General features: G+C 43.9%; 1 protein-coding gene across 2 annotated transcripts in view; it reads left to right on the top strand.

The window, feature by feature from the left end:
- Positions 1-6,180: 6,180 nt before the first annotated feature.
- The window catches only part of LOC138980565 (WD repeat-containing protein 48-like), a 42,172-nt gene continuing 24,089 nt past the window's right edge, over positions 6,181-24,263 (top strand). For both annotated transcript variants that reach the window (XM_070353453.1, XM_070353454.1), the window contains exons 1-10: positions 6,181-6,391; positions 6,920-7,060; positions 7,443-7,518; positions 8,017-8,099; positions 9,089-9,218; positions 16,100-16,290; positions 16,758-16,862; positions 18,928-19,047; positions 21,096-21,164; positions 23,574-23,664. In XM_070353453.1, coding sequence (XP_070209554.1) covers positions 6,341-6,391; positions 6,920-7,060; positions 7,443-7,518; positions 8,017-8,099; positions 9,089-9,218; positions 16,100-16,290; positions 16,758-16,862; positions 18,928-19,047; positions 21,096-21,164; positions 23,574-23,664 — 1,057 coding nt within the window. In that variant the 5' untranslated portion in view covers positions 6,181-6,340. The remainder of the gene's footprint in view (positions 6,392-6,919; positions 7,061-7,442; positions 7,519-8,016; positions 8,100-9,088; positions 9,219-16,099; positions 16,291-16,757; positions 16,863-18,927; positions 19,048-21,095; positions 21,165-23,573; positions 23,665-24,263) is intronic.

Below are 24,263 nucleotides of genomic sequence, written 5' to 3'. Positions count from 1 at the left end.
TTCACCACAACACTTTTCCTTCTGTGTTCACCACAACACTTTTCCTTCTGTGTTGACCACAACACTTTTCCTTCTGTGTTGACCACAACACTTTTCCTTCTGTGTTGACCACAACACTTTTCCTTCTGTGTTGACCACAACACTTTTCCTTCTGTGTTCACCACAACACTTTTCCTTCTGTGTTGACCACAACACTTTTCCTTCTGTGTTCACCACAACACTTCTCCTTCTGTGTTCACCACAACACTTCTCCTTCTGTGTTGACCACAACACTTTTCCTTCTGTGTTCACCACAACACTTTTCCTTCTGTGTTGACCACAACACTTTTCCTTCTGTGTTGACCACAACACTTTTCCTTCTGTGTTCACCACAACACTTTTCCTTCTGTGTTGACCACAACACTTTTCCTTCTGTGTTCACCACAACACTTTTCCTTCTGTGTTCACCACAACACTTTTCCTTCTGTGTTGACCACAACACTTTTCCTTCTGTGTTCACCACAACACTTCTCCTTCTGTGTTGACCACAACACTTTTCCTTCTGTGTTGACCACAACACTTTTCCTTCTGTGTTCACCACAACACTTTTCCTTCTGTGTTGACCACAACACTTTTCCTTCTGTGTTGACCACAACACTTTTCCTTCTGTGTTGACCACAACACTTTTCCTTCTGTGTTCACCACAACACTTTTCCTTCTGTGTTCACCACAACACTTTTCCTTCTGTGTTCACCACAACACTTCTCCTTCTGTGTTGACCACAACACTTTTCCTTCTGTGTTCACCACAACACTTTTCCTTCTGTGTTGACCACAACACTTTTCCTTCTGTGTTGACCACAACACTTTTCCTTCTGTGTTCACCACAACACTTTTCCTTCTGTGTTGACCACAACACTTTTCCTTCTGTGTTCACCACAACACTTTTCCTTCTGTGTTCACCACAACACTTTTCCTTCTGTGTTGACCACAACACTTTTCCTTCTGTGTTCACCACAACACTTCTCCTTCTGTGTTGACCACAACACTTTTCCTTCTGTGTTGACCACAACACTTTTCCTTCTGTGTTCACCACAACACTTTTCCTTCTGTGTTGACCACAACACTTTTCCTTCTGTGTTGACCACAACACTTTTCCTTCTGTGTTGACCACAACACTTTTCCTTCTGTGTTCACCACAACACTTTTCCTTCTGTGTTCACCACAACACTTTTCCTTCTGTGTTCACCACAACACTTCTCCTTCTGTGTTGACCACAACACTTTTCCTTCTGTGTTCACCACAACACTTTTCCTTCTGTGTTGACCACAACACTTTTCCTTCTGTGTTGACCACAACACTTTTCCTTCTGTGTTCACCACAACACTTTTCCTTCTGTGTTGACCACAACACTTTTCCTTCTGTGTTCACCACAACACTTCTCCTTCTGTGTTCACCACAACACTTCTCCTTCTGTGTTGACAACAACACTTTTCCTTCTGTGTTCACCACAACACTTTTCCTTCTGTGTTGACCACAACACTTTTCCTTCTGTGTTCACCACAACACTTCTCCTTCTGTGTTGACCACAACACTTTTCCTTCTGTGTTGACCACAACACTTTTCCTTCTGTGTTCACCACAACACTTTTCCTTCTGTGTTCACCACAACACTTTTCCTTCTGTGTTGACCACAACACTTCTCCTTCTGTGTTCACCACAACACTTTTCCTTCTGTGTTCACCACAACACTTTTCCTTCTGTGTTCACCACAACACTTTTCCTTCTGTGTTCACCACAACACTTTTCCTTCTGTGTTGACCACAACACTTTTCCTTCTGTGTTGACCACAACACTTCTCCTTCTGTGTTCACCACAACACTTTTCCTTCTGTGTTCACCACAACACTTTTCCTTCTGTGTTGACCACAACACTTCTCCTTCTGTGTTCACCACAACACTTTTCCTTCTGTGTTCACCACAACACTTTTCCTTCTGTGTTCACCACAACACTTTTCCTTCTGTGTTGACCACAACACTTTTCCTTCTGTGTTGACCACAACACTTTTCCTTCTGTGTTGACCACAACACTTTTCCTTCTGTGTTGACCACAACACTTTTCCTTCTGTGTTGACCACAACACTTTTCCTTCTGTGTTCACCACAACACTTTTCCTTCTGTGTTCACCACAACACTTTTCCTTCTGTGTTCACCACAACACTTTTCCTTCTGTGTTCACCACAACACTTTTCCTTCTGTGTTGACCACAACACTTTTCCTTCTGTGTTCACCACAACACTTTTCCTTCTGTGTTGACCACAACACTTTTCCTTCTGTGTTGACCACAACACTTTTCCTTCTGTGTTGACCACAACACTTTTCCTTCTGTGTTCACCACAACACTTTTCCTTCTGTGTTCACCACAACACTTTTCACAGACACAATTGTTAGACTTTTTGTTTTCCTTCTGTGTTCACCACAACACTTTTCACAGACACAATTGTTAGACTTTTTCACAGCGGGATAGAAGGCCATGCCAAGGACTGCTATTACTTTGCCGCAACTCTTTTGGCAAATTTGCCGTAAAAAACTTTTCCTGGCAACATCTCTGTTTGTTCATGAGCATGGAAATGTGTCTTTTAGGGCCATTTAGCCCATAGTGCAAGCAACATCCCAGTTGAACAGTGTGTACGTATTACACAGGAATCACACGCATGCAAATAAAGCTATCTTGTATCTTAACTCATTCAAGGCGCGTCTAAATTTCCCCTGTGTTCCCTGCCAGCGCGCGATTTAGAGCCATTTTGAAAAAATTATAAAAAATCAACAACACAAGATAACCTTACATACCTTTATATTTTTGCAAAGTTTGGAACTTACTCTTTTAGAAAATATATGAAACATTTGAAAGTACATACCTTTTGTTGTCTTCATATCCAGGCAAAATATCCAATTTGAAGCAACACCAAAACAAACATTTGTTGTTGAATGAAACACCAGTAACTCACTGTTGCACTACTTTTTCTCACAAAATCAAGCTGATATGCACTGTTTCAAATGTCAAGAGTGTTGCTGGTGAATCAGAAACAAAAATTACTGTCAGATAGACTTGAACTGGTGAGTGTCAAGCATAATCGAGGCGTGTCTAAATTGTCCCTGTGTTCCTTCAAATCGCACGATTTTGACCCATTTTTAAAAAAATAATAAAAATCAACAACACAAAATAACCTTACCTACCTTACATTTTTGCAAAGTTTGAAACTTGCTCTTTTAGAAAATATATGAAACATTTGAAAGAACATACCTTTTGTTGTCTTCACATCCAGTCAAACTACCTCTTTGAAGCAAAAAAAAACCCAAAAAACTTTCTACGTCATGGGTTCATCATACACAATGTCATGATCGACACTTTCATTGTCCGAATCATCACCCAAATTATCGTCCATTGGCACAAAATTGTCACCAAAATCTAAAATATCATCTCCACTATCATCATCACTAAGGTCAAGATCAGAACCGTACTGAATAACAAGTTCTAGCACTCTTTTCGAGTTATGTACTACGTCTTGTAGCAGAAAAATCCGCCATCTTGGAAAAGTCAAAACACGTGGGTCGCACAAAATCAAATTAATCCCAACAATTGAAGGGAAGGAACTGTTTACAGTGAATGGTTCCACTGTAGACAGATAGAAGTTCATTGCGGGGGTTGTTTCCCTTGGTCAGCAGGGCCGTTTACACCGTTAAAAATTCGTGATATCCGTCGGAAATAAACTACAGACGTGCGGGCAAAGCTAAACACAGGTGTCGGAATTCCAATTCCGATACAGAGCGAATGAGTTAAAGTATCACAGATACATATCAACGGTATTGGGTTGTTGAGGACAAAACAAAAATAACGGAGGTCTGTCTGCCTCGCAGTGGGAAAACAAGGAACGTGTGAATACCATTGCCAGTCTAGTGCCCCACTATGTGTCTGTCTGTTTTAGACATTTCTATTGACAATAACCTGATGGAGCGTCGTGCGACATTCGTGGTGGAACAGATTGAATGTCAAGGTCGCTCTTCTGTCAGCAGTTCAGGGGGGGTAATTCGGGACTATGCCGGGTTTTGTTCATCATGCACGACCAGATTACGTCAGTCTCTTTGGAATTTATCACAGTGTTTACAGACGCGTAAAACGCGTAATTTTCAGTGCTGTACTGTATAACAAATTCAAGAAAAATTGAAGACTATCTGATTATTTGTTCTCGTATGCTGCTGTGATTTTGTCAGGATATGTTTGTGTAGATGTTCACTGCAAGTGTTTGTGTTCTTGTTTGTATTTGAACAATTCAATACGCATGTCGTTATATTGTGTCTGAAGCTAAGTAGCTAAGTTTGTCTTCTATGTGGTAACGCACCAAAGGGGGAGGGGGGGGGGGAGGGGGTTTGTCGCCCAAAAGCACTTTTTGTATGCTTCCAGTACCAGTGCTTTATTTTCTTTCTGTTTACATGATAGTGACCAGCATGAGTGTATATGGTGATATTTCAGGTGATATTGCACTGTGTTTCAAAAGCTGATATTGCACACTATTTCAAATTGTATTCAACGAATCACTGGTCTCTTTTGCTTTGTAGTGGTATGGCTCGGTAAGAATGGGTTATTCATTGGGTGGAACTGTGTTATGACATGTGTGTCGGGATTTGTGTCGGTACACATCTGTTTCAACTGTGGTTGTAAACATGTTTTCCTACTGCAGTTAGTCCATCTCTCACTTTTTAAAGCCGAACGGTAGCGATAAAACAAGGGACTCAATGCAGTATCTATCCATCTTTTGCTGCCCTGGATACTGTCCCTTGATGTGTGTGTCTCCCTTGGGTCCTTCCCAGGTCTCCGACTCATGCCCCGATAAAACGCTAGAGGTGCCAATGAATTAGTTGTATTGCTGGTGTTCTGCTTTAACTGTACACCTGTACCACAGCTCGTGACCAGTGCCTGTGACCTGTAAGTGGAACAATCATCAGTCATCTGACCCACATTCTATTTATAAACACTATCATTTTTGTCATAATTGCCCTGTTGTAATGATTCAAGTTATCTTAATCTTTAGTCAGGACAAGAATTGGTTGATGTACTTCATCCCTATACAGCAGAATGACTTTGAACATCACATTTTTAATAGCTCAGTATTGTGTGCCTGTACCTTGGGAATTCAACTATTAAAATTTGAAACTGTGGATTGATTTTTAGAGTGAATTGACATTTGTAAGTAATCTGTACAGTAGATAAATGGATGTGAGTGTGTGTGAGTGTGTGTGTGTGTGTGTGTGTGTGTGTGTGAGTGTGTGTGTGTGTGTGTGTGTGTGTGTTTGCTTTTTCTTTTCCAAGCACGTATGAATATAAATGCACACAAACATCTGACACAATAATGTTAAGTTTTTGAAATAAGAACAGAAATTCATGGCTACTTCCATCAGCTCTGTCTAGGCTCTGGTACACTCTGACAGATCATTATATATATACATGATAATTAAAACCTTTCATACATTTCTCTGAAAAAGTTCTGTTTACTCATTTTGTTGATACAATTGTTAGGGATGGACAATAAAAGAACAAAAACAACAAACCCTACTCATAATTGTGACAAAGAAATGTGTATGCTTCTTTTAGATTAATTGAATACTTTACTTTAAAGTACATACACACACACCTAAACATCCACACACACACACACACACATAGATGCACACACACTTGGTCAGGTTCTGTCATTCCGTAAGACTTAGCCAGTCAAGAGACAAGTTTACTGAGTCTTAGGAAGTTCGAAATTTAGAAACTTTTGTAAATCTATCACGACTTCATTTAGTGACTAAACAACCACCTGTATTAAACTATAGAATAACGCCACAGTTATATGAACACATTATCACACATACTAATTACCCAATCGTAAATATAACAAATACATAAAAGTAAAATTGATTTATTTGAATTTATCGGTCATCATCTGAATCCTGACTTCAGACAGATAAGCTTCCATGCTTTTCTCAGCCATATTTACACTTCCAAAATAATTTTCATGCGCAGTTTTCTGTTGCCAGGATCGAGGAAGTTTCATAGGACAGTCGGTGTCCCTCCAAATATCATAGCAGAGCCATCGCGGATCCACTTAAGTCACGCGAAGTATACTCCCTTTACTAAAGGGGAGTAACTCGTCTCGTCTTCCGGAGAAAATAAACAGACGAGGTTGAGCGCTGATTTTAGATCGAATAATGTTTTACGCTCTTCGTGCACGCCATTGAAACATTGGTTTCGTTTATTCTGCAAGGCAGTGAGTGAACTATCAGTGCATTTTCCTTTCGTGCAAGGTACGGGTTGGATTTGATGATGACAACCCACAGAACAAACGCCGGACAGGGGCGAAAAAAAGTGCAGGTGAGAAAAGTGGATCAGTAGATGTTGAGTATGACAGTTTGACACACTCGTCGGCAAGTGTTGCCCGTTAAATGTTGCTTTGATTCATGGGACCCGTCAGTGTATGGTTCTACGGCCATTTGTGCATGTCTTGCACAGAAAGAGATCCTGGCATTCTACAATGTACACAGTTTTCATCGTCTTGAACTTGAAGGGTTGCATGGGTTGTACACAAACCTACCTCAGTACCTGGCCTCGCGAGGCTGTGTTTGTGTTGTCAGATTCAGCAGCAGCTGAGATGTGGCATGACATCATTTTATAGACATTTTCGGTATCTTAGCAGCTCTGGTGAGATATCCTCGAGATATATATATGCTCTTTGTTAATGTTTTGCTTGGAAAGTAGCGAGAACTTTGAACATCGGCCTTTTCTCAGCTCTCACCAGATAGCCGATCCACATTCTTTGCTTTGCTTTGAAGTTTGTGAGACTGAGAGCTTGTATTTTGTAATACATTTACTGATATTGTCTATTGTTTGTTGTTCATTCAGGTTTCATTTGTGATCCGCGATGAAGTGGAGCGGCAGCACCGGGCGGGGGTCAACGCACTACAGTTTGACCCCATCCTCAATCGCCTGTACTCGGCTGGAAGGGATTCCATCATCCGCATATGGAACACATGTAACAAAAAGGTGGGTGCATGCATACTTTGTGTGGGTGCATGCATACTCTCCATCTATTCTCTCTTTTTTTCTCCCTCTTGATTATATTATCAACATTACTCATCACCCTCTCGTTTAGTTTTACTCATGAATTGTAACAACTAACAAGAAGATTGGTGAATGTTTCCTCTATACCCCTCTGTACAGTATTGGTTAAAAAAAAATCCTCGTCTTTCTTTAAATTCAATATATAAAAAAAAAATCAGACATAGTCCTGGAATATCTTTTGTCTCATAAATGTTACTGTTGGCATGCTGACAGAGTGTGTAGACAATTCTACAAACACACACAGTTCTATTAGTATCAGATTGTGATGCTATGCGTTGTGTTATGATTGTGCTGTGTGTCCCAGAACCCCTACATGTTGTCGATGGAGCACCACACGGACTGGGTCAACGACATCGTGCTGTGCTGCAACGGACGTACTCGTGAGTTGAACTTTGACATCACGCTGTCTTCAACACTGATATGAAACCTTTTTTTCTGTATCAGTATAATGTGTTTCTCTTTCTGTCTGTATGTCGATCTGTCTGTGTCACTGCGTGTGTGTGTGTGCTTCTCAAGGGAGGGAAGATCATGGCATTTCATTCAAAAAGAGAGGTGTGGAAACTTACCCCAGGTGAATTTTTGAATGTTGTCTTCGTTACTGTTGAAACTGTTAGTTATGTTGCATTGTGTGTGTTTCAGTGAGTTAGTTCTCATGTTGCATTGTGTGTGTTTAAGTGGTCTGGGCATCTAACCCTGTTGAAACTACTACAGTGGAACCCCTTTTTAAGACCTCCAAAACTCTGAGAAAATTAGGTCTTAAAAGGGAGGGAGTCTTAGATTGGGGGGTCTTAATAGGGGGGGGGGGGGGGTTCTACTGTAGTAATCATGTTACGTTGTTTGCCCTCGTTAAATAACGAATTGTCATGCGTGTGTTTCAGTGATCTCGGCATCTTGTGACACGACGGTCAAAGTATGGAACGCGCACAAAGGTTTCTGTATGTCGACACTGCGCACACACAAGGTGGGTGCATCATGACATCATACATCTCTATGTCAATTTGGTTCACAGTTTCTACTTGGTCTCCGTTCCCAAGTTTGTTTAGGTGCTGCTGTTGCTGTTGTTGATGTATTATTGAGTTATTTGATATTGTGAATCTGTCTTTGGGTGGGTGAGTGCTTGTGTGTGTGTGTGTTCTTGTTTGGTATGCCCTTGTATGATAAAATAACGGTGTGTGTTGTGTGTCAGGACTATGTAAAGGCTCTGGCGTGTGTGTGTTTGTTTGTTTGTTCGTTCATGGGCTGATACTCCCACGGCTTTTACGTGTATGACCGTTTTTACCCCGCCATTTAGGCAGCCATACGCCGCTTTCGGAGGAAGCATGCTGGGTATTTTCGTGTTTGATTCTGACATGGATTACAGGATCTTTTTCGTGCGCACTTGGTCTTGTGCTTGCGTGTACACACGGGGGTGTTCGGACTCTGAGGAGAGTCTGCACACAAAGTTGACTGAGAAATAAATATCTCGCCGAACGTGGGGACGAACTCACGCTGACAGCGGCCAACTGGATACAAATCCAGCGCGCTACCGACTGAGCTACATCCCCGCCCGCGGCGTGTGTGTGTGTCTGTGTGTTCTTGTTTGACACACTCATGCTGTTATAACCATGTGTGTTGTGTGTCAGGACTATGTGAAGGCACTGGTGTCTGTGTGTTCTTGTTTGACACGCTCATGCTGTTATAACCATGTGTGTATTGTGTGTCAGGACTATGTGAAGGCACTGGTGTCTGTGTGTTCTTGTTTGACACGCTCATGCTGTTATAACCATGTGTGTATTGTGTGTCAGGACTATGTGAAGGCACTGGTGTCTGTGTGTTCTTGTTTGACACACTCATGCTGTTATAACCATGTGTGTATTGTGTGTCCCAGGACTACATGAAGGCACTGGTGTCTGTGTGTTCTTGTTTGACACGCTCATGCTGTTATAACCATGTGTGTATTGTGTGTCCCAGGACTATGTGAAGGCGCTGGCGTACGCACGTGACAAGGAGCAGGTTGCCTCCGCGGGTCTGGACCGTCAGATCTTCCTGTGGGACGTCAACACGCTCACCGCTCTCACCGCCTCTAACAACACCGTCACCAGTGAGTCACCGCTCACCATTACAGACACCACCGCAGACACTGGCATTGTGTAGATATTGTTCAACATGCACCCTTTCTTTTGGGCACAGAAACACATACAACACCATCATATGTGAGTCACCGCTCACCAGTACAGAAACACATACAACACCATCATATGTGAGTCACCGCTCACCAGTACAGAAACACATACAACACCATCATATGTGAGTCACCGCTCACCAGTACAGAAACACATACAACACCATCATATCTGAGTCACCGCTCACCAGTACAGAAACACATACAACACCATCATATGTGAGTCACAGCTCACCAGTACAGAAACACATACATGTGAGTCACAGCTCACCAGTACAGAAACACATACAACACCATCATATGTGAGTCACCGCTCACCAGTACAGAAACACATACAACACCATCATATGTGAGTCACCGCTCACCAGTACAGAAACACATACAACACCATCATATGTGAGTCAGCGCTCACCAGTACAGAAACACATACAACACCATCATATGTGAGTCACAGCTCACCAGTACAGAAACACATACAACACCATCTGAGTCACAGCTCACCAGTACAGAAACACATACAACACCATCTGAGTCACAGCTCACCAGTACAGAAACACATACAACACCATCTGAGTCACCGCTCACCAGTACAGAAACACATACAACACCATCATATGTGAGTCACCGCTCACCAATACAGAAACACATACAACACCATCATATGTGAGTCACCGCTCACCAGTACAGAAACACATACAACACCATCATATGTGAGTCACAGCTCACCAGTACAGAAACACATACAACACCATCATATGTGAGTCACCGCTCACCAGTACAGAAACACATACAACACCATCATATGTGAGTCACCGCTCACCAGTACAGAAACTCATACAACACCATCATATGTGAGTCACCGCTCACCAGTACAGAAACACATACAACACCATCATATGTGAGTCACCGCTCACCAGTACAGAAACACATACAACACCATCATATGTGAGTCACCGCTCACCAGTACAGAAACACATACAACACCATCATATGTGAGTCACCGCTCACCAGTACAGAAACACATACAACACCATCATATGTGAGTCACCGCTCACCAGTACAGAAACACATACAACACCATCATATGTGAGTCACAGCTCACCAGTACAGAAACACATACAACACCATCATATGTGAGTCACCGCTCACCAGTACAGAAACACATACAACACCATCATATGTGAGTCACCGCTCACCAGTACAGAAACACATACAACACCATCTGAGTCACCGCTCACCAGTACAGAAACACATACACCATCTGAGTCACCGCTCACCAGTACAGAAACACATACAACACCATCATATCTGAGTCACCGCTCACCAGTACAGAAACACATACAACACCATCATATGTGAGTCACAGCTCACCAGTACAGAAACACATACATGTGAGTCACAGCTCACCAGTACAGAAACACATACAACACCATCATATGTGAGTCACCGCTCACCAGTACAGAAACACATACAACACCATCATATGTGAGTCACCGCTCACCAGTACAGAAACACATACAACACCATCATATGTGAGTCACAGCTCACCAGTACAGAAACACATACAACACCATCATATGTGAGTCACAGCTCACCAGTACAGAAACACATACAACACCATCATATGTGAGTCACAGCTCACCAGTACAGAAACACATACAACACCATCATATGTGAGTCACAGCTCACCAGTACAGAAACACATACAACACCATCATATGTGAGTCACCGCTCACCAGTACAGAAACACATACAACACCATCATATGTGAGTCACCGCTCACCAGTACAGAAACACATACAACACCATCATATGTGAGTCACCGCTCACCAGTACAGAAACACATACAACACCATCATATGTGAGTCACAGCTCACCAGTAGAGAAACACATACAACACCATCATATGTGAGTCACAGCTCACCAGTAGAGAAACACATACAACACCATCATATGTGAGTCACAGCTCACCAGTACAGATTAGAAGATTGTACGTGTGCTTTTAAAGACAGGACTCTTCTGTTCGCTTGTTTTGATTTGTTTTGTGGTGGTCTGAAGTTTTAGTCCTGCTTTTTACATTTAGTCAAGTTTTGACTAAATGTTTTAACATAGAGGGGGAATCGAGACGAGGGTCGTGGTGTATGTGTGTGTGTCTGTCTGTCTGTGCGTGTGTGTGTGTAGAGCGATTCAGACCAAACTACTGGACCGATCTTTATGAAATTTGATATGAGAGTTCCTGGGAATGATATCCCCGGACGTTTTTTTAATTTTTTCGATAAATACTTTTGATGACGTCATATACGGCTTTTTGTAAAATTTGAGGCGGCACTGTCACACCCTCATTTTTCAATCAAATCTTCGACAAAGGCCGGACTTCGGTATTGCATTTCAGCTTGGTGGCTAAAAAATTAATTAATGACTTTGGTCATTAAAAATCTGAAAATTGTAATAATTTTTTTTATTTTATATAAAACGATCCAAATTTACGTTCATCTTATTCTACATCATTTCCTGATTCCAAAAACATATAAATATGTTATATTTGGATTAAAAACAAGACCTGAAAATTAAAAATATAAAAATTATGATCAAAATTAAATTTCCGAAATCGATTTAAAAACAATTTCATCTTATTCCTTGTCGGTTCCTGATTCCAAAAACATATAGATATGATATGTTTGGATTAAAAACACGCTCAGAAAGTTAAAACGAAGAGAGGTACAGAAAAGCGTGCTATGCAGCACAGCGAAACCACTACCGCGCTGAACAGGCTCGTCAGTTTCACTCCGTTTTGCACAAGCGGCGGACTACGGTCATTGTGAAAAAATGCAGTGCGTTCAGTTTCATTCTGTGAGTTCCACAGCTTGACTAAATGTAGTAATTTTGCCTTACGCGACTTGTTATTGATTAGATTCGATTAGAATAGCTTGATTGTCAGACATGCGTGTCAGGTAAACTTTGGCTTGTGATTGCAGCAGCCAAGCTGAGAGGTGAACCAGTGAAAGTTGCTTTGTTTGGTTGAAATGATTGCCCTTTGTGTTAAGCGAACATCATTTCTGTTTCCTTAGTTTTGGTTTCTTGCATGCATTCACAGGGATGGCCAAATCTCAACACTTTAGCTCGCCAACCCGGCGAGTAACTTCAAGAAAGTCACTAGTCCGCCAGAAATTTTGCTGGTCCGGTACATTCCACAGTTCCTGCACCTGCAGTGTTTATATGGCTTTGAAACTAGGTAGTACAACCAGTGCCCGTATGCTTATGGGGGAAGTTCGCGAAAACTCCCGAAGTTTTGAGTGACATCGGAAGAACTTGCCTCACTTTCGTATGCAAAGCGAGGAAGTAATTGATGGTAGTTTGCGACAACTTCCAACGTTTTGAGCGACATCGAAAGTACATCCTCTATTTCGCATGCATGGGACGGAAAAAGAGCTTACTTTTGAAGCAATTAGCGAGGAAGTAAGTGAGGGTAATTGTACTACAGCGAAACCCAGGAGTAAACACGCTACTTCCAAAGTTTCTCAGTGCAAAATAGCAGGGCTTTTCTTCTGTTTTTCATATCAAACCGATCTAACACAAATCAAAGTCCCAAAGAGAGAAAATAGAAAGAAAAGTCTAATCTCGTGCGTGCATTTCGTGTAAATTTCCCTGAATACAAACCTGAGTTGCCAGCTTTGACTTTTGTTCGTTCTGGGTCACTGGCCACCACTCTTTCATCCCCGCTTGTAGGAGGGGGTGTTTCTATGTAAATGGGCGTCTTTGTGTGCATGTGTGAGTGTGTGAGTGTGTGTATGTGTGTGTGTGTGTGTGTGTGTGTGTGTGTGTGTGCGTGTGTGTGTAGGTGTGCGTCTGTTCATTCATTCGTTTGTTTGCATGCACGCGCGCACATGTGTGTGTGTGTTTGTTGGGGGGGGGGGGTGTGAGTTTTTGTGTGTATGTGAGTGGGTGTGCGTGCGTGTGTGTGTGAAAATGTTTGTATGTATTTGTGCGAGTGCCTGCCTGCCTGCCTGTGTGTGCGTGCGTGCGGGTATAATTGTTTGTTTGTGTGTGCACCTTCACACCCCCCCACACACACAAACACACACTATTATGAGCTGATTATTGCCGCCTCGATATTTTATTTATTTTCTTACGTATTATGTTGTTTATTGTGATTCACCACACCCGAGTTTCTCGTAATTGAGATAATAAAGTGTTCTATGTCCATGTCTATGTCTAACACACATGCGCACACGCGCGTAGGATAAACAAATCCAATCTTGACTTTCAACTTTACATAAACATACATCCTGTTCACAATTAACAAGGACAGACATAATTTACAAACACCTAAGTACAATTTATCTTTTGTAAAATTTTGGACACACATTTTCCCAATTAATATGAAAGTTACTGAACTTATCTTCTTTTCACTACACCTTATATCTTGATTCCCAAAAAACGATGGGGCAGGCGATGGGGCAGGCGATGGGGCAGACGATGGGGCAGACGATGGGGCAGACGATGGGGCAGGCGATGGGGCAGACGATGGGGCAGGCGATGGGGCAGGCGATGGGGCAGGCGATGGGGCAGACGATGGGGCAGACGATGGGGCAGGCGATGGGGCAGACGATGGGGCAGGCGATGGGGCAGACGATGGGGCAGACGATGGGGCAGGCGATGGGGCAGGCGATGGGGCAGGCGATGGGGCAGACGATGGGGCAGGCGATGGGGCAGGCGATGGGGCAGACGATGGGGCAGGCGATGGGGCAGGCGATGGGGCAGACGATGGGGCAGACGATGGGGCAGGCGATGGGGCAGGCGATGGGGCAGGCGATGGGGCAGACGATTTGGCCATCCCTGCATTTAGGTCATGCACAATTCATGTGTATTTGACATATGTAAACATTTGCTGAAGTTTTTTTTCTCAGCATATGCACAAATAAGATGCCTCTTGTTCTGGTCTTCATACAGCGCCCTTGCACTGACTCACTATCCCTCGTTCCTACAATGTACTATAGAACCCGAGGCGGAATGAAGAATGAGCTTAAGTCTAGATTTGGGAAGAACTGCAAGGTACTGGCTGGACTAAGAATAAAACCCACTGAAGCGGACATCTCCATTCCATGGCCACAATAATTTGAAAAGCGCATCAAATCAGAGCAAAAGATTGCTGGACTTAGATAAAGAAAGAGTCTTGAGTCCTCTGTACTTAGATAAAGAAAGAGTCTTGAGTCCTCTGTACTTAGATAAAGAAAGAGTCTCGAGTCCTAAATGTGTGTTTTGATGTGTTTGTGCATGTTTTCTCAGTATGCAAAATTATTGTTTCATCTCTTCCCCTGTTGCAGTGTGTACTACACACTTTTTTTTTAAAGCGTGATTCCTGCATGCACTTTGTGTTCCCCATAGTCAGGCATGTTTCGCTTTGTTCGTTTGTGAGCTTTGGTTTATTTGTTTATTGGTTGGGTGGGGGTGTTTTTGGTTTTTATTCAAAGTGCCAAGCTTGACAGGAACCTTTTGCAATCATTTCACTGTTTGCAGTTGTCTGATGTGCAGATAATTGAAAAATGCATAGTAAACCGTTCATAGTAATGTTTACGCATGCTTTCTTTTACTAACAGAAAGATCAACATCTGGAATAATGTACATTATCACATCAAAAAGCTCAATACTTACACAAATTATCTGTACAATCTCTGAAATTGAAAGCAAAGTACATGTATGGTTGAAGTTGACTTGAAACTTTGATTTAAATGAAAGCATGCCAGATAAAAACCGTTGAGCACTAGCAAACATACATTGCCAAACAAAAGAAACAATAGACTACATGTGAAATCAAATAACAAGCAAAAGGCTTATGTGGTCTACAGTGCTATACATATGGGGTGTTGTTTTCAGGCCTCAGTCACTGACGCATCCTGTTTAATCTGACGCATTGCTCTGACCACTGGCCAGTCGACCGTCGGTTAGTTTTAACATGAAGGTCTTCTGACCATCCATTTTTCAACTAAGCAGACATTAAGGCAAGGACATAAGTGGCCATTTCTGCGAAAACAGTCACTGTGGTCAAAACTTATTCATGTGCATCCCAAGACTGTTTTCCATTACTTGTCATCTGTTTTACAATGTGCTGTCACTGATATTTCCTTAAACGCTAACAACTTCTGCTTGAAAAGGGAGTCAGTGAGCACAGTAGTTTGTTTACATTTTCGTCCAACTTTGACCTCGCGTTTCTCCAATCAGAGGCTTCAGTCAACAATGCCCAAAATCTCAGATACAGCCACATATGACCTACTAGATGAATACCCGCTTCGCCGGGAAGAAGTAGAGCCGAATACCCGGCTTCGCCGGGGACCCGGCTTTGCCGGGTGTACGACGGCTTCGCCGGCGCACCGTATGAAGGAAGGGAGATAAACGTGCAAAACACTGGAGAAGATAAGGAAGAGTTACTGGGAATGGATGTACAGAAAAACCAAAATCGGTTCAGCGCTGAGAGCACGCACGTGTTCAAAATTTTCCACGATTGTGTCCGGGGTCTACCTGAATATGCCCACCAAATTTGAAGCAGATCCATCGAGAACTTTGGCCGTGAATCGTGAACACACAGACAGACAGACAGACACACACAAGCCGTATATAGATATAGAAACGTATTTTCAGCCCAGGTTCAACTGACGTGTTGTCCTGCAAGTGTGGGAACAACACTACCTGTGATGTGATGTGACGTGACGTGACGGTGAGCAAGTGGCGGGACTTGAAAATATGCTGTGATGTCATAGTGACTGTGTGAACCCATTGACAGAGAGAACGCTGTGTCATTTCAGCATCCAGCCTGACGGGGAACAAGGATTCTATTTATAGCCTGGCCATGAACCCGCCCGGCACGGTCATCGTCTCGGGGTCAACGGAAAAAGTGCTGCGCGTGTGGGATCCCCGCACCTGCCAGAAACTGATGAAGTTGAAAGGTCACACCGACAATGTCAAGGCCCTTGTACTCAACAGAGACGGCACACAGGTTGGTATAAACATGTATCTTACATAGGTGTGAAAGATCACCCGTGTGATAAATAAACCATCTCTCCACATGTGGGTATATAATGTTAATGAGGTGGTGTCAAACTACAGTCTGTGGGCTGTTTTTCAGGGGTGGAACTTGTACAAATGTGTCTGCTTGTTAGGGGTAGGCAAGGATACAGTAGCTATGTTTGGGCTGCAGACAGATATCTTTATTTTGATTGTACTTCTCACAGAGCATGACAAAGATAAATGGTTGCTTATGTCCATGTGAGAACGTGTGTTTTTAGCAGTGGGACCTGTCAACATTATTGTGTGTTCATTTATGTGTTTTGGGGTTAGTTTTACATGTTTTACATGGTTTAATGTGCCACAAATGTGGTTCCTTTGTTTGTTGTTCATTTTGTTATTGGAGTGTTTGAGCTAGCAAGTAGCTCACCCGTGTAACACAATTTCTGGCTGTTGCAGTGTCTGTCCGGCAGCTCAGATGGAACGATACGACTGTGGTCGCTGGGACAACAGCGGTGTGTGGCAACCTTCCGAGTGCATGACGAGGGCGTGTGGGCGCTGCAGGTAACTCGCCGCTCTACTTTCAGTGGTACAGTGGAACCCCCCATTAAGACCCTGAACAGTCCGAGAAAATCAGGTCTTAAAAAGGTGGAAGTCTTGAATTGGAGGTCATAAAATGGAGGTCATGAAATGGAGGTCGTGTAATGGAGGTCATGAAATGGAGGTCATGTAATGGAGGTCATGAAATGGAGGTCATGAAATGGAGGTCATGAAATGGAGGTCATGTAATGGAGGTCATGAAATGGAGGTCATGTAATGGAGGTCATGAAATGGAGGTCATGAAATGGAGGTCATGAAATGGAGGTCATGAAATGGAGGTCATGTAATGGAGGTCATGTAATGGAGGTCATGAAATGGAGGTCATGAAATGGAGGTCATGAAATGGAGGTCATGAAATGGAGGTCATGAACAGGAAAACTAAGAAAGTAAGGTTTTATAAAGAGGAATATCTTCAAATTGGGGGGGGGGGGGGGGGGGGGGGGGGGGGGTCAACGGGGGTTCCACCGTTGTATTTATTGGTGACTGTTGGCGGTGTACTGTGTGCTATGTTGAGCTGCATGATGTGAAGCTGCTGGTCAGTTGTGCCCACTGTTGTATGTATTGGTGACTGTTGGCGGTGTACTGTGTGCTATGTTGAGCTGCATGATGTGAAGCTGCTGGTCAGTTGTGCCCACTGTTGTATGTATTGGTGACTGTTGGTGGTGTACTGTGTGCTATGTTGAGCTGCATGATGTGAAGCTGCTGGTCAGTTGTGCCCACTGTTGTATGTATTGGTGACTGTTGGCGGTGTACTGTGTGCTATGTTGAGCTGCATGATGTGAAGCTGCTGGTCAGTTGTGCCCACTGTTGTATGTATTGGTGACTGTTGGTGGTGTACTGTGTGCTATGTTGAGCTGCATGATGTGAAGCTGCTGGTCAGTTGTGCCCACTGTTGTATGTATTGGTGACTGTTGGCGGTGTACTGTGTGCTATGTTGAGCTGCATGATGTGAAGCTGCTGGTCAGTTGTGCCCACTGTTGTATGTATTGGTGACTGTTGGCGGTGTACTGTGTGCTATGTTGAGCTGCATGATGTGAAGCTGCTGGTCAGTTGTGCCCACTGTTGTATGTATTGGTGACTGTTGGCGGTGTACTGTGTGCTATGTTGAGCTGCATGATGTGAAGCTGCTGGTCAGTTGTGCCCACTGTTGTATGTATTGGTGACTGTTGGTGGTGTACTGTGTGCTATGTTGAGCTGCATGATGTGAAGCTGCTGGTCAGTTGTGCCCACTGTTGTATGTATTGGTGACTGTTGGCGGTGTACTGTGTGCTATGTTGAGCTGCATGATGTGAAGCTGCTGGTCAGTTGTGCCCACTGTTGTATGTATTGGTGACTGTTGGCGGTGTACTGTGTGCTATGTTGAGCTGCATGATGTGAAGCTGCTGGTCAGTTGTGCCCACTGTTGTATGTATTGGTGACTGTTGGTGGTGTACTGTGTGCTATGTTGAGCTGCATGATGTGAAGCTGCTGGTCAGTTGTGCCCACTGTTGTATGTATTGGTGACTGTTGGTGGTGTACTGTGTGCTATGTTGAGCTGCATGATGTGAAGCTGCTGGTCAGTTGTGCCCACTGTAGTATGTATTGGTGACTGTTGGCGGTGTACTGTGTGCTATGTTGAGCTGCATGATGTGAAGCTGCTGGTCAGTTGTGCCCACTGTTGTATGTATTGGTGACTGTTGGTGGTGTACTGTGTGCTATGTTGAGCTGCATGATGTGAAGCTGCTGGTCAGTTGTGCCCACTGTAGTATGTATTGGTGACTGTTGGCGGTGTACTGTGTGCTATGTTGAGCTGCATGATGTGAAGCTGCTGGTCAGTTGTGCCCACTGGTCATCTTGTGGTCAGCTAGGCATATTCAGGCCAACGAGACGTTCTCCACCATGTACTCTGGGAGGCGCGACCACCAGGTGTGATATCTATTGCTGGGTGTGTTACAGGCATAATGTGTGGGTGGAGTGTTACAGTCATGGTATTGTTTGTGTAGTGTGTCACCGTGTGTTACAGGCATAATGTGTGTGTGGTGTGTTACAGGCCAACGAGACGTTCTCCATCATGTACTCAGGGGGGCGCGACCACCAGGTATGGGCGACAGACATCAGGAATCCCGACTGCAGGGAGCTGGTGTGTGAGGAGAAGGCGCCCGTCTTGAAGGTGAGCACTGCTGTTGTGAGCACTACTGTGAGCACTGCTGTTGTGAGCACTACTTTGAGCACTACTGTGAGCACTACTGTGAGCACTACTGTGAGCACTACTGTGAGCACTGCTGTTGTGAGCACTACTGTGAACACTGCTGTTGTGAGCACTACTGTGAACACTGCTGTTGTGAGCACTACTGTGAGCACTACTGTGAGCACTACTGTGAGCACTACTGTGAGCACTGCTGTTGTGAGCACTACTGTGAACACTGCTGTTGTGAGCACTACTGTGAACACTGCTGTTGTGAGCACTACTGTGAACACTGCTGTTGTGAGCACTACTGTGAACACTGCTGTTGTGAGCACTACTGTGAACCTGCTGTTGTGAGCACTACTGTGAACACTGCTGTTGTGAGCACTACTGTGAACACTGCTGTTGTGAGCACTACTGTGAGCACTGCTGTTGTGAGCACTACTGTGAACACTGCTGTTGTGAGCACTACTGTGAACACTGCTGTTGTGAGCACTACTGTGAACACTGCTGTTGTGAGCACTACTGTGAACACTGCTGTTGTGAGCACTACTGTGAACACTGCTGTTGTGAGCACTACTGTGAGCACTACTGTGAACACTGCTGTTGTGAGCACTACTGTGAGCACTACTGTGAACACTGCTGTTGTGAGCACTACTGTGAGCACTACTGTGAACACTGTTGTTGTGAGCACTACTGTGAGCACTACTGTGAGCACTACTGTGAACACTGCTGTTGTGAGCACTACTGTGAACACTGCGGTTGTGAGCACTACTGTGAACACTGCTGTTGTGAGCACTACTGTGAACACTGCTGTTGTGAGCACTACTGTGAACACTGCTGTTGTGAGCACTACTGTGAACACTGCTGTTGTGAGCACTACTGTGAACACTGCTGTTGTGAGCACTACTGTGAACACTGCTGTTGTGAGCACTACTGTGAACACTGCTGTTGTGAGCACTACTGTGAGCACTGCTGTTGTGAGCACTACTGTGAGCACTACTGTGAACACTACTGTGAGCACTACTGTGAGCACTACTGTGAGCACTGCTGTGAGCACTACTGTGAGCACTGCTGTTGTGAGCACTACTGTGAACACTGCTGTTGTGAGCACTACTGTGAGCACTACTGTGAGCACTACTGTGAGCACTACTGTGAGCACTACTGTGAGCACTACTGTGAGCACTGCTGTGAGCACTGCTGTGAGCACTACTGTGAGCACTACTGTGAGCACTACTGTGAGCACTACTGTGAGTACTACTGTGAGCACTACTGTGAGCACTGCTGTGAGCACTGCTTCTGAGTGCAGTTGAAAAATTCTGCATCATGGAGTCACAGCCAAATGTTGCAGGCTTGGATGTCAAGTTGTTGTACCCCCATCTCCCTGTAGGAAACAGAAGATCACAGCTATCTCCACAAATAACGCAGCGGTAGGGACATTGCATTTAACACAAGTGTTAACACTTTGAGCGAATCATTTAGTTTGACAGGGAGCCTCACAGTGGGGTATGTTTGACAGGGAGCCTCACAGTGGGGTATGTTTGACAGGGAGCCTCACAGTGGGGTATGTTTGACAGGGAGCCTCACAGTGGGGTATGTTTGACAGGGAGCCTCACAGTGGGGTATGTTTGACAGGGAGCCTCACAGTGGGGTATGTTTGACAGGGAGCCTCACAGTGGGGTATGTTTGACAAGGAGCCTCACAGTGGGGTATGTTTGACAGGGAGCCTCACAGTGGGGTATGTTTGACAGGGAGCCTCACAGTGGGGTATGTTTGACAGGGAGCCTCACAGTGGGGTATGTTTGACAGGGAGCCTCACAGTAGGGTATGTACGCAGATTGCCTAGACTGTAGTGAAAGATGATTTTCAGGAAGATGTGTTTTATCCTGCGTGTTCTTAATTTCAGATTAAATGAAACTGGCAATGCATTATCTTTTCGTTTGTCAGCAATAATCAATGAAAATGTCGAAATGTTACTAGCTGTGTTTGTTTCACGAAAAACTGACCGTTTTGTTGTTGCTTGCTTGCCACAGCTGGAGTTGACCCCCACAGACCCACCGTCGCTATGGGTCGCGACTACCGACTCCTGCATCAAGAACTGGGTGAGTGGTGCTTGCCTGACAGTTGGATCTAATGTAGTCTGTTGTATCAAGCTACACGACACTTTGATTCCAGACACACAGACATGTACAGACATTCGCTCACCCATTTATTCCGCCCAGTTTACCAATGGTCATTGTCCACGGGCAGTCATAGACTGACCCATCCTTTGTGCATATTGTCATGATGCGTGTCAAGGATGTGTTGCTATCAGTGTTGATGTTGTCATGTCGATGTGTGTCGATGTGTTGCTATCAGTGTTGATGTTGTCATGGTGTGTGTCAAGGATGTGTTGCTATCAGTGTTGATGTTGTCATGATGTGTGTCATGGATGTGTTGCTATCAGTGTTGATGTCATGATGTGTGTCAAGGATGTGTTGCTATCAGTGTTGATGTTGTCATGGTGTGTGTCAAGGATGTGTTGCTATCAGTGTTGATGTTGTCATGTCGATGTGTGTCATGGATGTGTTGCTATCAGTGTTGATGTTGTCATGATGTGTGTCAAGGATGTGTTGCTATCAGTGTTGATGTTGTCATGATGTGTATCAAGGATGTGTTGCTATCAGTGTTGATGTTGTCATGATGTGTGTCATGGATGTGTTGCTATCAGTGTTGATGTTGTCATGGTGTGTGTCAAGGATGTGTTGCTATCAGTGTTGATGTTGTCATGGTGTGTGTCATGGATGTGTTGCTATCAGTGTTGATGTTGTCATGATGTGTGTCATGGATGTGTTGCTATCAGTGTTGATGTTGTCATGGTGTGTGTCAAGGATGTGTTGCTATCAGTGTTGATGTTGTCATGGTGTGTGTCATGGATGTGTTGCTATCAGTGTTGATGTTGTCATGATGTGTGTCAAGGATGTGTTGCTATCAGTGTTGATGTTGTCATGATGTGTGTCATGGATGTGTTGCTATCAGTGTTGATGTTGTCATGGTGTGTGTCAAGGATGTGTTGCTATCAGTGTTGATGTTGTCATGATGTGTGTCAAGGATGTGTTGCTATCAGTGTTGATGTTGTCATGATGTGTGTCATGGATGTGTTGCTATCAGTGTTGATGTTGTCATGATGTGTGTCATGGATGTGTTGCTATCAGTGTTGATGTTGTCATGATGTGTGTCATGGATGTGTTGCTATCAGTGTTGATGTTGTCATGATGTGTGTCAAGGATGTGTTGCTATCAGTGTTGATGTTGTCATGGTGTGTGTCATGGATGTGTTGCTATCAGTGTTGATGTTGTCATGATGTGTGTCATGGATGTGTTGCTATCAGTGTTGATGTTGTCATGATGTGTGTCAAGGATGTGTTGCTATCAGTGTTGATGTTGTCATGATGTGTGTCAAGGATGTGTTGCTATCAGTGTTGATGTTGTCATGATGTGTGTCATGGATGTGTTGCTATCAGTGTTGATGTTGTCATGATGTGTGTCAAGGATGTGTTGCTATCAGTGTTGATGTTGTCATGGTGTGTGTCATGGATGTGTTGCTATCAGTGTTGATGTTGTCATGATGTGTGTCATGGATGTGTTGCTATCAGTGTTGATGTTGTCATGATGTGTGTCAAGGATGTGTTGCTATCAGTGTTGATGTTGTCATGATGTGTGTCATGGATGTGTTGCTATCAGTGTTGATGTTGTCATGATGTTTGTCAAGGATGTGTTGCTATCAGTGTGGATGTTGTCATGATGTGTGTCATGGATGTGTTGCTATCAGTGTTGATGTTGTCATGATGTGTGTCAAGGATGTGTTGCTATCAGTGTTGATGTTGTCATGGTGTGTGTCATGGATGTGTTGCTATCAGTGTTGATGTTGTCATGATGTGTGTCAAGGATGTGTTGCTATCAGTGTTGATGTTGTCATGATGTGTGTCATGGATGTGTTGCTATCAGTGTTGATGTTGTCATGATGTGTGTCATGGATGTGTTGCTATCAGTGTTGATGTTGTCATGATGTGTGTCATGGATGTGTTGCTATCAGTGTGGATGTTGTCATGATGTGTGTCATGGATGTGTTGCTATCAGTGTGGATGTTCTGATGGTGTGTGTCAAGGATGTGTTGCTATCAGTGTTGATGTTAGGCCAAAAAAAAAAATAGGTGTGGTTACGGTAACATAGCCAAAAAAAATAGGGTAGGTAGGTAGGCAATCACTTTTTTTTTTTTAAACTTTTTTTTCTAATGTGTACAAATTAAACCTACTTGACAGGGAAATAAGTGTGCGACTCGGGTGCGTTCGCTTTCATTGCTTTTTTTTTTTTTTTTTTTTTTTTTTACAAATGCAATAAAAAGTTATAGGATCGGCCCCTAAAATTAGGGTAGGTCGGGTTACCGTAACCACACCTATTTTTTTTTTAGGCCTTATCATGATGTTCGTGTTGCTAGCACTGATATTGACATGATGTATGTGTGTGTGACAGCCGGTGGTGTTACCCAGCTCCAGAGTTTCCGGGGAATACGACAACGACCGCATCCGTCCCGCCACCACCCAGCCCGACTTTGTCATTGAAGGTACATGGGTGGGGGTGGGGGGGAGGGGGGTGAAGGTAGGAGAGGTGGAGGGGAAGAGAATGACTGAAGGGTTAGGGTTAATGTGTGTCAAGGATGTGTTGAAGGGAGCATGAAGGGTGACGACTTGGTATAATGGGAGAGTGTCGGAGGAGAGGGAGAAAGGGAGACTTTAAGGTGGGGGGTGGGGGGTGGGGAAGGGGGGCAGGTATGGGTTGGAGAGGGAAACACAGGTGAGGGAAAGGTGGAGAGGGAAACACAGGTGAGGGAAAGGTGGAGAGGGAAACACAGGTGAGGGAAAGGTGGAGAGGGAAACACAGGTGAGGGAAAGGTGGAGAGGGAAACACAGGTGAGGGAAAGGTGGAGAGGGGTGGAGGGGACTGACAGGAAAGAAGAAGGGGGGAGGGATTTAGCAAGGAGGAGATATATTATAATTATTATTATTGTGATCATTTTTATGCGCCTAATCTAGATATAGCGCTAGGCGCTTACATATTAATTTCTGCCGTTTGAAATGGAATTTTGTACAGACAGACAGACAAACAGACATTTTTTACACACAATATATAACGCATTCACATCGGCCAGTAAAGCTCAGTAGC

The sequence above is a fragment of the Littorina saxatilis genome, linkage group LG11 (genome assembly GCF_037325665.1).
Source record: "Littorina saxatilis isolate snail1 linkage group LG11, US_GU_Lsax_2.0, whole genome shotgun sequence".
In the NCBI taxonomy this organism is placed as follows: Eukaryota; Metazoa; Mollusca; class Gastropoda; order Littorinimorpha; family Littorinidae; genus Littorina; species Littorina saxatilis.
Note: the sequence above shows the minus strand (reverse complement) of the source record. Positions and strands in the feature narration are given on the sequence as shown.